We start from the raw sequence: 15527 nt of genomic DNA on the forward strand, positions 1-15527 counted from the left end.
CCCCATCCCAGAGACACTCCACATGCGGCAGCTCCTGCAAACAGGTTTATTGACTGCTGTAGGCAGATGGGGTTTGGGGGGGCTGCGGGTGAGGGCATGGAGGCAGAGGCTGGCACCATTACCTTTGCCCTGGCTGGCTGCTCCTCACTGCCTGCCACAGCCCCCTTGCCCCTGAACCTCACCTCAGGAGAGCAAGACCTGCACCCCCCCAGCAGCCAGCTCAGGCTAAGCTACAGCAATCCCTGCTCCAGCCCCCTCTCACCACCCCCTCTCCAGCACCCAGCATGTGGTGCATGGACCATGCTCAGGGTCCACCTTTCTAATCCTATGGGTCTCGCTTGGCCACACGCGCTATCCACCCCCCCACACTCTTCCCCCCACCCCCACTATATCCCATGGAGCTGGAGGGTGCTAGGGGAAGGAGGTGGCAGGGAGTGGCCGTGCAGGGACAAAGCGGAGTCCTCTGTGCCTCCGTGGGCGAGCGGGCGTGCACGGTCCCTGGGCGCAGCAGCCTCAGAACACACCTGGGGAGACAAGCGGAGGGGGGGGACACAACATGACTGGTGAAACCTGGTGCTGGGAGAGCATGGCAGCCAGCTGGGATGGAGGGAAGAGGAAGGTCCTGGGAGGAAAGCCAAGGCGCTGTACAGCAGAGCTGCACCCATCTTCTGCATGGGAAGGGGGTGACAGACAAGGGAAACGAGTAGGATCATGCCCCCAGCCAAGGCAAGTGCCCCTGTGGGGTGTGCAAGGAGTGGGAGAGAGCAGGCAGGGTTCTGCAGCAGGAGAGACGGAGGAGGTAAAGGCAGGAGCAAAGGCATCCACTAGACACAAGGCACCAAGCAATGTCCGCGCACCTCTCCTTGCAAGAAGGAGCACCCCACACCCTCCAAGTCTGAGAGGCCAAAACCTCTGCATGGATGCGGAGAAGGCAGAGAGAGGGGAACTCCCCTGCCCATGTTCCACAAATCCTGGGCACAGAGCTGCCCATCCTACAGAGCCCCACCAAGGGCCTTTCTTTCAGCAACCAGGCTAATCTTGGCTGCCCCCCCCCAGCACCAGGGCTCCCCCCAGCCACCCTTCACCTTTGGAGGAGCAGGGAGGCAGGACAGGACTGACCCCCCCTTCCATTGCTGTGGGAGACAGCTAAGCCACGGGCAGCCACCGCATCATGGGTCCTTGCTGCAGCCCTGGCACATCATTATCTTCACAATGCCCTACAGAGGGCCCTTCCCCTGGGGGGCACAGCCCCTTAACCCCATGTTCACAGCAAGCGGCAGTGCCACTGCTTCGCCTTAGAGGCAGGTTTACGCCCTGGTGTTGTGGGGCTGCCAGCCCTGGGGGGCTCCCGCTCTGGCCCCTCCCGAGGCCCGTGGGCTGCGCTGGTGGCACGGGGGCCAGGGCTGCCCTCTGGAGCCGGGGGGGCGCTGGGGCCGTGCCCACCTGCTTGGTGGTGCCCCGCGGCCTCCATCTCAGAGAGGCTGTAGGCCATGGCCAGCTGCAAGTCCTCATCCTCATCCTCGCTGTCCGTGTAGAGGCAGATGGGCGAGGAGTTTGGAGGCCGCTGTGGGGCAGGCGGTGGGGATGGGGGAGGGCGTGGGCTGGGGAAGGCTTGCTGCTCCCGCCGGCTCAGCTCCAGCCCCAGCGCCATGTCGTCGGGGACACCTGCGGGGAGAGTGGAGTTAATGGCAAGGAATCCCAGCCCACCCCCAGTCTCGGTGCCCCCTCCTGCTCAGTGCAGCATAGTGCAGAGCTGGGTGCCCAGCTGGGTCTATGTGTCTGTTCCACAAAGCTTGCACAGGGCTCCATGTGTCCAACCCCAAAACAAAGCTCTAAGGTAGCCCCCACGGCTCCCACCAAGGAGGTCTCCAAAGGGGAGGGTGCTGGAGGTGGCATGGCTTGGTGACACCGCTTCTCACCATCGATGTGGATCGACTTCAGCTCCCCATCCTCCTCCACTTCCACCCGCTCCCGCCCGTTCTCAATAATCCTGTAGGCAAACAGATGGGTGGGCAGAAAGATGGGCAGACGGTTAGCCTACAGCCAGGCACTGGCAGAAGCAGCCCATGCCGATGAGGAGGTCCTCACCGCTTTGTGGTGATACGTCGACCATTAACGAAGGTGGTGGAGGTGGAGACGGAGCGGAATCCCAGCCCTGCGTCGGCCCCCGAGCTGAAGGACGAGGCGAAGAAATCTGGAGGAGGGAACAATAAAGGAGCACCTGGGAAGCATGGGTATGTGGGATGGGAGGGTGGCAGGTATGAGCCCAGGGCTCTGTGCCATGCTGGGCCATGGATGCTAAGGTACTCCATATTCCCTACCTGAGGATCCGGGGAAGGTGGAGAAGAAGTGTCCGCCTCCGTGGTGCCGGGAGCCAGCTCCTCGCAGCTCAGAGAAGGGCAGCATCTCATCTGGAAAGCAGGCAGCCCCCATCAGCATCAACACCAGGGCAGGCTAATGGTGCCCCAAAACTGGCCCCCGGCCCCGTCCCACCCCACACGCACCAAAGAAGTCAGCAAAGGGATCTCGCCCGCCGAAGAACTCCCGGAAAACATCGTGAGCGCTGCGGAAGGTGAAGGTGAATTCAGGAGCCCCAGCATCGGCTCTGGAGCCCCCCGGCCCTGCTGGAGGAAAGAGACACGGTGTTGAGAGGGGGCAGAAGCTCTAGTGTGTACAGCCCCACAGCTTGGTCTCCACACAAGGCTGTACCCAGAGCCGCACTGACCCCCCACCCCATAGCCCCGGTCTGTCCACCCACCTGCTCCCATAAGGCCCTCTTTGCCATAGCGGTCGTAGACATCACGCTTCTGCTCTGGAAGAAGAAGAGAGGGTGTCAGGGTCAGCGGCCCCAAGGGTGGGGGGTGCCCATGACACAGCACCGTGGCCTCTTACTGTCCGACAGCACTTCATAGGCCTCGGCGATTTCCTTGAACTTCTGCTCGGCATATTCCTTGTTGTCTGGGTTTTTGTCTGGGTGCCATTTCAGTGCTGCCTTCCTGTACCTGCGCAGAGGGACATTCAGTGATGGGTGCACCGTGGCCAGCCAAGCCTCACAGAGCACTCACAGCTCCGGCTGTGGCGGCAGCAGCTCTGAGCTCACTTCTCCCAGCCCCGAAATACAAGCCAGCCAGCACTGCCACAGCACCAGTGCCCACATGCACAGCAGCGCCTCACGTGCAGTCTGGCAGCTCTGGTCACCAAATGGCCAAAAGAGCTCTTTTCCCTGCCTCTGCAGCTCATTTCCACTCCTGCCCCCCTGCTTACAGACCCTCCCTTAGATGCACCCCAGCCCTGCTCCCCCCCTCGAGGCAGGACAAGTAGATCCATGGCACACACTGGCCCGGGCAGCGCTCCCTCCACCAGGGACCGACAGATCCCGGGGCCGTGCCGGGCTGTGCTGGCCGCAGGACACCTGGCACCCAGCCACGGCCGCGTCGGGGTCACGCCCGGGCTCTGCGAGCCGTGCCACCGCCCAGCGCGCAGCCACACGGCCTCACAGCAGCTTCCCTCCCGCTCCCTGCTCGAGCCGGGTCAGGGCTCCGGGTCGTGGCGCAGCTCCCGAAGCCGGTCCCGCTCTCCATCCTCAGCCACCCCCGCGCCCTCCGAGGCGCGGCCGGCGGACACCGACTTACGCCTTCTTGATGTCGTCGGCGGTGGCGTTGCGGCTCACACCCAGCGCTTCGTAGTAGTCCACCATGACGCGCGGCCGTCCCGCGGGGTCGCTGGGGGAGGAACGGCGGTGTCAGGCGGCGCCGGGTGCGAAGCAGCGCCGGGCTGAGCCCATCACTCCCCCCGCGGCCGCTCAGACCTCCCCGGCACCCGCAGACCGGCGGGCAGCATTCCGCTGCCGGCTCCGCGGGCGCTCCGCGTTACCTCTGCGCTCGGCCGTGCCCCGCCAGGTGCCGCCCGTCCCGCAGCGCAGCCCTCCCGAGCCGCAGCCGCCCCGCGAGTGCCGCGGCCCCGCGATAAGGCGCTTAGCGCCCGCTCGGCCTTAGCGGATTAGCGGCTCGGGGCCGGCGCTGCCGTCACGCACCGCGGCCCCGACCCGCGGCCCGGTCCGCATCCGGTGACGGCACCGGAGGCCGCGGCTCGCCCTGCCCCGCGCCGGGACGTCGACACGGCGCTCCGGCGCCCGCGCGGCTGCTGGAAGTTTCCGCAGCTCCCCCCGCCGCCCGGACCGGGCCGCCGGGAGGGGACGCGGCGGGACGCCGCTTCGCGGGAAGGGTCCGGTCCCGCGATCGCCCCGCGCGCCCCGCGCCCACCTGGCAGCCGCAGCCGCAGCCGAGCCCACCCCGCCCGCACCGGGCCGGCGAGCCGCGTCCCCCAGCCCGGGCCGCCGCGGGGCCTGGAGGCGGGTTCCGCGGGGTGACGGGCGCCGGCCGCGACCAATCGCGGCGCCGCTACGCTGTGACGTCACGGGCCGGGCCGTTTCGGGGCCGGGTGACGGCGAGCGCGGCGGGGCCGGGGCCGGGGCCGAGCTGCGGTGCGCGGTGCGCGGAGGGCCGGCCCGTGGCTCCGCGCCCAGTCAGCTGCGCTGCCCGGCCCTGCTGGAAAGGCCGCGATGCGGAGCGGCGACGGCAGCGGGGACAGCTGGGGTGACTCAGCGCTTTGCTGTCCCCGCGGGGGGGGGGACGGGACGCGGGCGCCGGGTGCCGCTCCTCTTGCGGCCGGGGGACGGCCCGTGCACCGCGCTGCCGCGGGCACCAGGGGGAGCCCCGGGCCGGGGCAGAGAAGCCCTCCGCACGGTGACGGGTGTTTTCATCCCGGCCGCCCCGCGCCTCGGCAGGTCCGCGTCACTCCGTGCTGCGGCGCACCGCGGCCGCTGCAGAGCGGTGCCCGACGCGGGGCCGGTCCCAGCTCCGCAGACCCAGCAGCGGGGGCTGGACGGGACTGTTAACGAGCGGGGATGTTTTAGAACCGCCCGACGAAAAGGACGCTTTGTAGCAACAAATTGCTACAAGTTAATTTGGGAATGTGGAGGAAGGCGTGCCCCGTAAATCGTTGAGCCCAGGTGCCTTAGGAATCCGGGGCCCCCGGCACCCCGGCGAGTGACGGACATCCCCGCATCTTTCTCCTCGGTAACTGTTTCCCTCTGAAATCCACCGGCGGTTGACCAGCCGCCAGCACCGCCTTTCTGCTTTTAACAATGCTGCAGCAATACCCCGTGACTCCAGGCTGGTTCCTCTGTCCGACGAGCTGCTGGCACTACGCACAGCTCCCTTACGTCTCTCTAAACCCCCCTCCACGTGCACATCGCCCTCGCACACATCTGCCAAGTCATCGAGGGCTCTGGTTCTCCCCAAAACCGGGGGAGCAGATGAACGTGCAGGGCTGTGCTACTGAGGTTGGGGAAGTAGTTCCGACTCTTGCCCCATCGCTGCTGCCCCACGCCGGCACACTCCTCAGCATTGCATCAGAACTGACCGCAGCGCTGTTGCAACCCCCGACCACTTGTGGCACAGGAAGGCCTGCAGGTCTGGGGACGGGCATTCAGCCGCGGGTCCAAAACCCCTCCAGAGTCCCCCAGGAACTCTAGCATCACCTGCCCATGCACAATTCGGTGCCACAGTACCAGGAGTATGGGCGCAGTTCATCTGCCGGCTGCCTGGGGGCACCTGCCTCACCCCAGAGCCCCGACATGAAGTCATCGCCACCAGCCAGACGCGGTCTGTTCACCGCCGTGGGTGTGCAGCCGCTTTTCTCAGGGTGTGAATGAAGAAGGGAGGTGACACCCGGCCGGTCCCCGAGCCAGGGCGGCTGCTCACCGAGGGCCGGTCCCGACTCGCCCCTGGTAGCCCGGCACGTCGGGGATGAGCACAGCTTCGTCCCTAGGAGCGCCTCCCTGCCCGGTGAGTCAGGGCTTAGGGCTGCAGTGAGGTCTGGAATTACCCTCATTGTTCCGCACGCAGCAGGCATTTCACAATTCTCTTCATTTCATCTGAACCAGCAATTACATGGCTTCAGCTCGGCTCCAGCGCAGAGAGACCACGGAGCCGGGGCACAGCCGGCACCAGGACACTGCTACAGGAGGAGGGCGGGGAGCAGGCAGAGCAGCATTTTGCTCCCTGCGTCCCCACGGTACACAGGACTCTGTCATCTGTGCTATCTCCAACCTGTTGTACTCTTTCTTCCATCAACAGTTAGGTTTTTCACCACAGCTCTCTAGCAGAATGGTGTACAAACAGACACAGGCACCTCCTGGAGAAACTGCACATCCTTTCACACCTCGAGGAGCCAGCAGCTTGTCGTACAAATCCTGCAAAGTCGGGGGCACTGCTCGCTGCCTGGCTCTGCCGCTCGTGCTCCAACCTGCACTGCAGACTGCTCATGCTATAAACGCGCCAGAATTGGTTGGCACAAGGCAGCACGGAGCCAGGAGACACCCAGCACCAACCCCTTGGCGTCTGGGAGGTATTTCAGCCAGCGCCTCTGCAAAGATTTTCATGGGGAAAGTGGACCCCACCACTCCGTTTCACACAAATCAGCTTACAGGTCTCAATTTTTGATGCCTCAGTGCTCCCAGCCTGCCTCCCGCTCATGGACTGCGTGCATCAGCACAGGCTGTGCTATCTGCAGATCTCTGAGGTCACCCAAAGGACATTTATAGCATGGGGCATGTAGGCATTTCTGGAGTCACAGCCACCACGGCACCCTGTGGTCCAGCAGCACACCCAACCTGAGGACGTGCTGCAGTGTAGAAGCAGCAGCTTTTCCCACCGGCTAGGTGAGCCCCACCTTGCTCATTTAGCCCACGCAACTCAGCAGGGCTCTGGGTATGCTGAGAGGTTCTGGCACAGCCTTCACAGCAGCACCACTGCCTTTGGTGAAGGTGACACTGGCCAGGTGACTCAGGGACAAAGAAGGGCATTGTGAGAAGGTCATTTATGTTCAGCTTTCAGAGTGAGCTGAGGGATGACAGCACCTTTCAATGAAAACTCATTAGGTCAGAGGCTGGGGCAGAGGCAGGGCTGGCTCCGCATCACAGTGGGTGCCGCAGGGTGTTTTAGGATGGACCAAGCATCGGTGAAGTCACAGCAAAGAGCCAATGAGCCCCCTTCGAGGCAAAACTTCATCTGAACAAACGCACGCAAAATATATGCGGGTCTATGCAGATTTATGCAAATTTCATAGGCGGAGCTTCCCGCCCCGGAGCGGGGGTGCCTCCCCCGGTATAAGGCAGCAGCGGGGCCGGTCCGGCCGAACGGAGCTGCGGCGGTTCGGGCAGAGGAGGTGTGCGACAGCGGCAGCATGGTGAGTGCCCGGCCGGACACCCCCTCCGGGCCCCCGGACAACACGGGAGGGGCCCCCGGGGCGGGTGCGACCACCGCGGTGTCCGTGCAGCCGGGGTCCCGCACGCGCTGTGCTCCCTGTCCATACCGGACTGCAGCCTTTCCCAGGCTGCTGTGGTCGATGTGCCCTAAGCAGGGGGGCATCGGCGCGGGGAGATCTGCGTTGAGACTGAACCTGTCCCTGCTCCTCCTTCTGCACCCTTTAATGGCCACAGCGCCCGCAGAAGCATCGTACTTCTCGTGGCCGTCCCGAGGCGCTGACAGCAGCAGAGGTGCTGGCTGCGTGCTTCTGCTGCTGAGTTTCCTAGGGCTCACCGCTGGCTTTCGTGTTACGAAAGCTGATGGAGCTGCTGGGGCCGGGGAGGGTGGGGGAGGTGGAAGGATGAGAGAGTGTCACTTTGCTCCTTGCTCCTCAGCTTTGGGAAGGATGGTGAGAGCCAGAAGTCCGTCTCTCTAAGGCTGCCAAGGGCTTGTTTCTCTATCCCTGTCTCCTCTGCCTGTGAGTGGCGCTGAGAGCACCCTGGGTGCTCCCCTCTTGTGGCTATCGGTGCTGCACCCAGCGCACAAAATGGCCCCACCGCCTTCCTGCCCGCTGACTCACAGCGGGGCACGGAGCGCTGGAAATCCGGTTGGGTTTGGATGCTCTGCCCGATGACACATCCCAGTCTTGGCAACAGCAGGACGAAGGCAGAGTTATTTTGGTGCTTGTCAGAAGGGCTGCAGCCTGTGGGGTGTCTCACCTGGAGGGAGGGAGGCTGCAGGACGGATCTCAGCCCGTTGCTGGGGGACTCTCTTGCATCATCAGCCTTTGGTTCAGCTGCAGCGTGCAGCGAATGCCTCCCACTCCAGAGCTAATTTAGGGAAGTGGAGCCTCCGAGCATGGCAACCATTCAGTGCTGCAAACTAGTCCCTAGTCAGGCTCTTGTTCCCAATGCCGTCACAACCACAGCTCCCAGGGCATGGGCACTGCTCTGCCATCACAGCTCTGCTCTGAAGGTAGCAGATGGACAGGGGCCATGCCAGCTGCTGTGGGGCTCAGCCTTCCAACTGTGTGTGTTCTTGAAATGAAGGAGATGCTCCCTGGGTGCTCCCAGGGTTGTTGGCTGTGGCAAAGCAGGGAATGTGCTACATCTGTGGTCCCCACCGAGCTCTGATCCTGCCTCTCCCTCCCCAGCGCGAGTGCATCTCGGTCCACGTCGGCCAGGCCGGCGTCCAGATGGGCAACACCTGCTGGGAGCTGTACTGCCTGGAGCACGGCATCCAGCCCGACGGGCAGATGCCCAGCGACAAGACCATCGGTGGAGGGGATGACTCCTTCACCACCTTCTTCTGTGAGACCGGTGCCGGGAAGCACGTCCCGCGGGCCATCTTTGTGGACCTGGAGCCCACTGTGATCGGTGAGTGCTGGGCTCGGGGTGCGTGGCACAGGGTGCAGCGTGGTGTTGCTGCTTGCAGGCACATTCTGCACACTCACTCTAACTGCAGAATAACCCAGGGCCTCCTACAACCTCTCCTCATGGCCAGTCATGGCTGATGTTGTGCTCATCTCTCCTAGATGAGATTCGAGGAGGGGTCTACAGGCAGCTCTTCCACCCGGAGCAGATGATCACTGGCAAGGAGGATGCTGCCAACAACTATGCCCGTGGGCACTACACCATCGGCAAGGAGATCATCGACCAAGTGCTGGACAGAATCCGGAAGCTGGTGGGTAACCGCAAAGGGGATGTGTGCCCCTGCACTGAGCTGCGTCATGGTGCATGGGATGGGAACAAGAAACAAGCCTGCTGTGCACAGGGAGGAGTCTGCAGCTGCTCCAGGAAAGCTCCAAAACTTCCCTCTAGCAAATGTCAGAATGCAGAGGACTCTCATGTACCTCTCTCTCTCTCTGCAGGCTGACCAGTGCACAGGTCTCCAAGGCTTCCTTGTGTTCCGCAGTTTTGGAGGTGGCACTGGCTCAGGATTCACCTCCCTGCTGATGGAACGACTCTCTGTTGACTATGGCAAGAAGTCCAAGCTTGAGTTCTCCATCTACCCAGCCCCACAGGTCTCCACTGCCGTGGTGGAGCCCTACAACTCCATCCTCACCACACATAGCACCTTGGAGCACTCGGACTGTGCCTTCATGGTGGACAACGAGGCCATCTATGACATCTGCCGCAGGAACCTGGACATCGAGCGCCCAACCTACACCAACCTCAACCGCCTCATCAGTCAGGTTGTCTCCTCCATCACTGCCTCTCTGAGGTTCGATGGGGCACTCAACGTCGACCTCACTGAGTTCCAGACCAACCTGGTGCCCTACCCTCGCATCCACTTCCCCCTGGCTACCTACGCCCCGGTTGTTTCAGCCGAGAGGGCTTATCATGAGCAGCTGTCGGTGGCTGAGATCACCAACTCGTGCTTCGAGCCGGCCAACCAGATGGTGAAGTGCGACCCTCGGCACGGCAAGTACATGGCGTGCTGCCTGCTGTACCGCGGGGACGTGGTGCCCAAGGACGTCAACGCCGCCATCGCCACCATCAAGACCAAGCGCAGCATCCAGTTTGTGGACTGGTGCCCAACCGGTTTCAAGGTGGGCATCAACTACCAGCCTCCCACGGTGGTGCCGGGGGGTGACCTGGCCAAGGTGCAGCGCGCCGTCTGCATGCTGAGCAACACCACGGCCATCGCCGAGGCCTGGGCGCGCCTGGACCACAAGTTCGACCTGATGTACGCCAAGCGCGCCTTCGTGCACTGGTACGTGGGTGAGGGCATGGAGGAGGGGGAGTTCTCCGAGGCGCGGGAGGACATGGCCGCCCTGGAGAAGGATTACGAGGAGGTGGGCCTGGACTCCTACGAGGATGAAGAGGAGGGCGAGGAGTAGAGCGACCGCCTGATGGAGGACCTTGCTGCTTTTCCTGTGTCACCTGCGGAAACTCTTTGCAATAAATCATTTGAGAACCTCCGTGTCTCCCAGTGACCCCCCAGCTGTGCTGGTTTCTTGCCATGTCAGGTGTGTGGTGCGTGCTTCAGTGCTGCTCTGCCTCTGCTCTGCTTCCTCCCTGTGTGCTCTGCTCCTGCTCCAGCTCCCCGTGCAGCTAAGAGCCCTGCACTTGTGGCTGAGGACAGGATGCACACCACGCTCTGGGTACATGCCCAACCAAAGGGATCAGGAGGGATTCTTATGATGTGATGGGAGAAGCACTAGGCTCAGGGCCTGAAACCAAAGGTTCTGGCAGAAGAAGGGAATGGTTTCCCTTGGGGAAGCCTGCAGTAGTTTTCAGTCTTTTCAGTGAGATTTTGTTTTGTGTGAGCAGGGATTTGGGAAGGCACCCCAGGAGGCTGAACTCAAAAGGAAAAAATGGTTGAAGTAGGAACAGCCTGTCCATTGCTTTTTCTCATGCTGGAGCTGATGCCAGAGGACTTCAAACGATCCCCAGTGACTGGTACCATTTTCTACCTTTCCCATGGTAGCTTCTAGGGATGCCATGGGCACATCCCAATGGAATAGCTCCTTTATTCCCTGCTTGGGGGGGGAGGGGGAGGAGGAGGGCGTTATTCCTGGCCTCAGGGCCTGATGCTGTTTTTCAGGTGGGGAAGTGCTCATGCCAGCACTGGGGCTCCATCACAGAGCATCCCCGCTCACTCCCAGCCTGGGGGGCACATAGCAAGAACTGCCTGCCCTGGACTGGCCCCGTGCTGCCCAGCACTCATGGGTTTGAGCATCAGCTCCTTCCTCCAGCTGCAAACAGGAGATTTGTGTTACCCATTATCCAGCATACTGGGACCAGAGATTAATTTTCCCTGCTTAACACTAATGCTCCAGCTACGCTGACCCGCAGGGACTGTCCTCTGCTGCCCTCCTCCTCCCAGCATGCACCCGTGCGTCCGCTGGAGGGGAAAGTTTGAGGCAGCAGTGGGCTGCACCGAGTGCTGGAGCATGGCCAGGCACAGCTTCACTGCGCAGAGCAGCTCCTGGCACTGCTCCTCGTGTCTGTGACCAGAGTCCTCGGCACAGGACTGAGCCATGCCAGCTGCTCGGGGTGAAATTGCTGTCCTTCATATTGGACGCTACTTCCAACAGCTCCTGAGATCTGAGCACGCGGCAAGGAAGGAACCCTTCTCCTCCAAGAGTAATTCTACTGCTTTGATACCATCTCCCTGTGCCCTCGAAGTGACCTGACTGCTGCCAGAAGCACACACTGGTTGCATTTGTGTCCTGTTCTTTTTTTTTTTTTCTGAAGGTTATCTTGCACTTTTGAACTACACATCCCTGTAGGGAGGACCCAGCAGTGCCCCTTACCATGCACAGCAGAACCCAGAGCTCGCGGGGAGCTCTAGATCCCAACAGAGCCTGCAGCGAGGGGAGGCTGGTGGGGGGATAGTTGAAGAGGTGTGTGCTCCATCCTATGGCTGATCCCCACAGGCCTGCACCCCCCTCCTGATGCCACGGTTTCCCTACTGGAGGCAGAGGGAGAGCTACCCCAGTCCAGGCACTTTAGTATTTCCCCTCTGCCATCCCCTCTGCCAACTGCGCAGAGACTCAGACAGAATCCAGCTACCTTCCTAGGAGGCCCTCCCTCTCCGCATGCAAATACTCCCCCAAATAAAGGGGCGTGGCGCCAACAGGCCCCTCCCCCCTATATGAGGTTCGCTGCGGCGGGGATTGCCGCAGCCGCAGCTTCGCACCGAGCTCCGCCGCACCGAGCAACCGGGACAGCCCGGGCCCGCAGCCACAGCATGGTGAGTGCAGGCCGGACACCGCGCACCGGGCACGGCGGCGGGGACGGAGCCCAGACAGCCGCCCCGGTACCGGAGGGGGGAGGCACGGCAGAGCCGCTGCGACTCAGCCCCTTCTTCCCCACCGTGACCTTGGGCAGCCCCACCGGCCCCTGCCCGTGGGCTACGTGCCCCTGCCGGCCCCTCCCACCGGACAGCCCGGAGCGCCCCGGTGTCCCCCAGCCGCCGCAGCGGGTTGCGGAGCGGGGGTGACCCCTCCGGTGGCCTCCGGTGCCCGACGGCCGCGGACGGACGGGGACAGCTGCCGGGGAGGGGGGAAGCACGGGCCGGGCACCGGTGGCGCGGGCGGGGTGCGCGGCGGAGCTCCCCCCCGCTGCAACGGGCCGCCCCGCCGGGGTTGCCGGAGTAGGGCGGGGGGTTCGCTCCGGTCCGACGGATCCCGGCTGCTCCCGCAGGGTGCGGGCAGCAGCGGTGCGGGCCGGGGCCGATGACCAAAGCGGGTGATGGGCTCAGCCGTCGGACCCGGGGCTATATTTAGCGGCACGGTGCCCTTCGTCTCGCCGGGATGAGCCTGTCGCTGTCCCTCCCGGCAGCTGCAGTCCTGGCGCACCCCCAGCCCTGCCCGCAGCGATACGGCACTGGGGCACCGTCCCCGGCAGGTGTTGCAGCGCGGGGCTGGCCCCTAGCCCTCAGCGATGTCCGATCTGATCCTGCCTCCCCCACCCCAGCGCGAGTGCATCTCCGTTCACGTCGGCCAGGCCGGCGTCCAGATGGGCAACACCTGCTGGGAGCTGTACTGCCTGGAGCACGGCATCCAGCCCGACGGGCAGATGCCCAGCGACAAGACCATCGGTGGAGGGGATGACTCCTTCACCACCTTCTTCTGCGAGACCGGTGCCGGGAAGCACGTCCCGCGGGCCATCTTTGTGGACCTGGAGCCCACTGTGATCGGTGAGTGCTGAGCTTGGGGTGTGCAGCACGGGGTGCAGCCCTGGGCGGGCAGCAAGCAACCGGTGCGTGCATTCCTGCATCCTGCACCAGGTGTAACCCCGAGGGAAGCCACAAGCCTCCACACCAGCTGTTGTTACTGGAATGTCCTAGAGGCAGCGATGCTGGTAGTCTCTGTATGTGCATGGTGAGAAACCAGCCCGACCGGCACTGCGGCTCTGGCTGTGTCACAGTGGCCAGGCAGCTTCCAGTGAGTGGGAGAAGCTGAGCTCCCGTTCAGGGAGGTGGCAGCAGACTCCACTGGCGGAGAAACCTGGCACCTGCATGGCCCCACTGACGTACGGTCCTGGCAGGTGGAGTGGGAGGAGGATGAGGGATGGGCGCTTGGCTGCTTGGCAGCCAGCTCAAAGCCTTCATCGCCCTCAGCCTCCTTTGCTCTCTCCTAGATGAGGTGAGGGCTGGGATCTATCGGCAGCTCTTCCACCCTGAGCAACTCATCACTGGCAAGGAGGATGCTGCCAACAACTATGCCCGTGGGCACTACACCATTGGCAAGGAGATCATCGACCAAGTGCTGGACAGGATCCGGAAGCTGGTGGGTAACCGCAAAATGGGATCGTATATCTCTGGCTGGGCTCGGTCATAGTGCTGGGCTCAGAGCCTGACTGTGCCAAGAGAGGGATTTGCAGCTGTCCATGGCAGGGATGGAGCAAGTCCTAAAGGACTTCCAGAGTCAGAATTAACAAGAATATCTGTTGCAGAGCAATCTCACAGGTATTTCTCTCTCTGCAGGCTGACCAGTGCACGGGCCTCCAAGGCTTCCTTGTTTTCCACAGTTTTGGAGGTGGCACTGGCTCAGGATTCACTTCCCTGCTGATGGAACGACTCTCCGTTGACTATGGCAAGAAGTCCAAGCTTGAGTTCTCCATCTACCCAGCCCCACAGGTCTCCACCGCTGTGGTGGAGCCCTACAACTCCATCCTCACCACCCACACCACCCTGGAGCACTCGGACTGTGCCTTCATGGTGGACAACGAGGCCATCTATGACATCTGCCGCAGAAACCTGGACATCGAGCGCCCAACCTACACCAACCTCAACCGCCTCATCAGCCAGATTGTCTCCTCCATCACTGCCTCTCTGAGGTTCGATGGGGCACTCAACGTCGACCTCACTGAGTTCCAGACCAACCTGGTGCCCTACCCTCGCATCCACTTCCCCCTGGCTACCTACGCCCCTGTCATCTCCGCAGAAAAAGCCTACCACGAGCAGCTGTCGGTGGCTGAGATCACCAACTCGTGCTTCGAGCCGGCCAACCAGATGGTGAAGTGCGACCCTCGGCACGGCAAGTACATGGCGTGCTGCCTGCTGTACCGCGGGGACGTGGTGCCCAAGGACGTCAACGCCGCCATCGCCACCATCAAGACCAAGCGCAGCATCCAGTTTGTGGACTGGTGCCCAACCGGTTTCAAGGTGGGCATCAACTACCAGCCTCCCACGGTGGTGCCGGGGGGTGACCTGGCCAAGGTGCAGCGCGCCGTCTGCATGCTGAGCAACACCACGGCCATCGCCGAGGCCTGGGCGCGCCTGGACCACAAGTTCGACCTGATGTACGCCAAGCGCGCCTTCGTGCACTGGTACGTGGGTGAGGGCATGGAGGAGGGGGAGTTCTCCGAGGCGCGGGAGGACATGGCCGCCCTGGAGAAGGATTACGAGGAGGTGGGCCTGGACTCCTACGAGGATGAAGAGGAGGGCGAGGAGTAGAGCGACCGCCTGATGGAGGACCTTGCTGCTTTTCCCGTGTCACCTGCGGAAACTCTTTGCAATAAATCATTTGAGAACCTCCGTGTCTCCCAGTGGCCCCCCAGCTGTGCTGGTTTCTTGCCATGTCAGGTGTGTGGTGCGTGCTTCAGTGCTGCTCTGCCTCTGCTCTGCTTCCTCCCTGCGTGCTCTGCTCCTGCTCCTGCTCCAGCTTGCTTCCCGCACAGGTAAGAGACCCTGGGACTACAGTGCTCATCCCACACTGCTCACCATTCAGGCAGGGTGGGTACCGCCTCTTCCTGTGGATAACCCTGCATCCTGCTTTGAGTCCTCAGGAACAGATTCAGCCTGAGCAGGGAAAACTGTGGCTGCCAAAACATCTCCATGTGTGCAGCCAGTGTGGTAGGTGGGCTTGTTAGAAAGATGAGTGCTTGGAGCGATGGGAAAAGCCCAGGGCATGTCCGAGCTCTGCAGTGCAGTGGGTGCACATTGTGAGGGCATCTGGTGTGGCATGAATCCCTACGGCTGTTTTACTACTGTGTTGTGGTGAGAGGATTAAAGGAGGGGAATGCTCCCTATGAAACCACTTGGCTGTCTCTCTTTCTTTGCCTGCTGCGGGCAGCTCAAGTGCTGTGTCTGCTACAACCCTCCAGCTGCTGATGCTCATAGTGCCATCCCAAGGCTGTCTGTCACCCTGCAGCAGAATTGCTGCCCCTTTGCACCCAGGTACTGGGCTCTGCCTATGCCTTGCACAGTGCATGCTGCGTGAGCCCCTTTCCTGCACTGCACTGCCCCAAGAGCCTGCACAGC

General features: G+C 62.6%; 3 protein-coding genes across 4 annotated transcripts; 2 read left to right on the plus strand and 1 right to left on the minus strand.

Moving 5' to 3' along the window:
- Positions 1-32: 32 nt before the first annotated feature.
- On the minus strand, positions 33-4398 carry DNAJB2 (DnaJ heat shock protein family (Hsp40) member B2). 2 transcript variants are annotated; one of them, XM_085228265.1, is made up of 10 exons: positions 4263-4398; positions 3633-3722; positions 2893-3002; positions 2759-2812; positions 2505-2624; positions 2322-2411; positions 2089-2194; positions 1920-1990; positions 1444-1665; positions 33-524 (listed from the first exon to the last, which is right to left on the minus strand). In XM_085228265.1, exons 2-10 carry the CDS (start codon positions 3695-3697, stop codon positions 514-516), a joined length of 849 nt encoding a protein of 282 aa, XP_085084391.1. In that variant the 5' UTR covers positions 3698-3722; positions 4263-4398; the 3' UTR covers positions 33-513. The 2 variants fall into 2 exon arrangements, with proteins under 2 accessions (XP_085084391.1, XP_085084390.1); XM_085228264.1 differs by having other exon boundaries at positions 33-1665; positions 2505-2621.
- A 2725-nt stretch (positions 4399-7123) lies between these two features.
- On the plus strand, positions 7124-10248 carry LOC104911761 (tubulin alpha-4A chain-like). Its single transcript, XM_010713796.3, has 4 exons — positions 7124-7251; positions 8464-8686; positions 8845-8993; positions 9181-10248. The coding sequence occupies exons 1-4, from the start codon at positions 7249-7251 to the stop codon at positions 10150-10152; spliced, it is 1347 nt and encodes a 448-aa protein (XP_010712098.2). The 5' UTR covers positions 7124-7248; the 3' UTR covers positions 10153-10248.
- A 1622-nt stretch (positions 10249-11870) lies between these two features.
- On the plus strand, positions 11871-15303 carry LOC100538893 (tubulin alpha-5 chain). Its single transcript, XM_085228261.1, has 4 exons — positions 11871-12011; positions 12737-12959; positions 13403-13551; positions 13749-15303. Exons 1-4 carry the CDS (start codon positions 11913-11915, stop codon positions 14718-14720), a joined length of 1443 nt encoding a protein of 480 aa, XP_085084387.1. The 5' UTR covers positions 11871-11912; the 3' UTR covers positions 14721-15303.
- The last annotated feature ends 224 nt before the right edge of the window (positions 15304-15527 follow it).

Source organism: Meleagris gallopavo, chromosome 7 (assembly GCF_905368555.1).
Source record: "Meleagris gallopavo chromosome 7, MGAL_WU_HG_1.1, whole genome shotgun sequence".
Lineage (NCBI taxonomy): Eukaryota > Metazoa > Chordata > Aves > Galliformes > Phasianidae > Meleagris > Meleagris gallopavo.

What these genes read in the sequence shown, in the direction of transcription:
- DNAJB2 (XM_085228264.1), bottom strand. Translation starts at nt 3,697, where the DNA reads ATGGTGGACTACTACGAAGCGCTGGGTGTGAGCCGCAACGCCACCGCC. An exon ending in CTATGAAGTGCTGTCGGACA is followed by an intron (nt 2,813 to 2,892) that starts GTAAGAGGCCAC and finishes TTCTTCTTCCAG; the next exon opens with AGCAGAAGCGTGATGTCTAC. An exon ending in TCCCTTTGCTGACTTCTTTG is followed by an intron (nt 2,412 to 2,504) that starts GTGCGTGTGGGG and finishes CCTGCTTTCCAG; the next exon opens with ATGAGATGCTGCCCTTCTCT.
- LOC104911761 (XM_010713796.3), top strand. An exon ending in CCTGGAGCCCACTGTGATCG is followed by an intron (nt 8,687 to 8,844) that starts GTGAGTGCTGGG and finishes CATCTCTCCTAG; the next exon opens with ATGAGATTCGAGGAGGGGTC. An exon ending in TGGACAGAATCCGGAAGCTG is followed by an intron (nt 8,994 to 9,180) that starts GTGGGTAACCGC and finishes CTCTCTCTGCAG; the next exon opens with GCTGACCAGTGCACAGGTCT.
- LOC100538893 (XM_085228261.1), top strand. Translation starts at nt 11,913, where the DNA reads ATGAGGTTCGCTGCGGCGGGGATTGCCGCAGCCGCAGCTTCGCACCGA. An exon ending in CCTGGAGCCCACTGTGATCG is followed by an intron (nt 12,960 to 13,402) that starts GTGAGTGCTGAG and finishes GCTCTCTCCTAG; the next exon opens with ATGAGGTGAGGGCTGGGATC. An exon ending in TGGACAGGATCCGGAAGCTG is followed by an intron (nt 13,552 to 13,748) that starts GTGGGTAACCGC and finishes CTCTCTCTGCAG; the next exon opens with GCTGACCAGTGCACGGGCCT.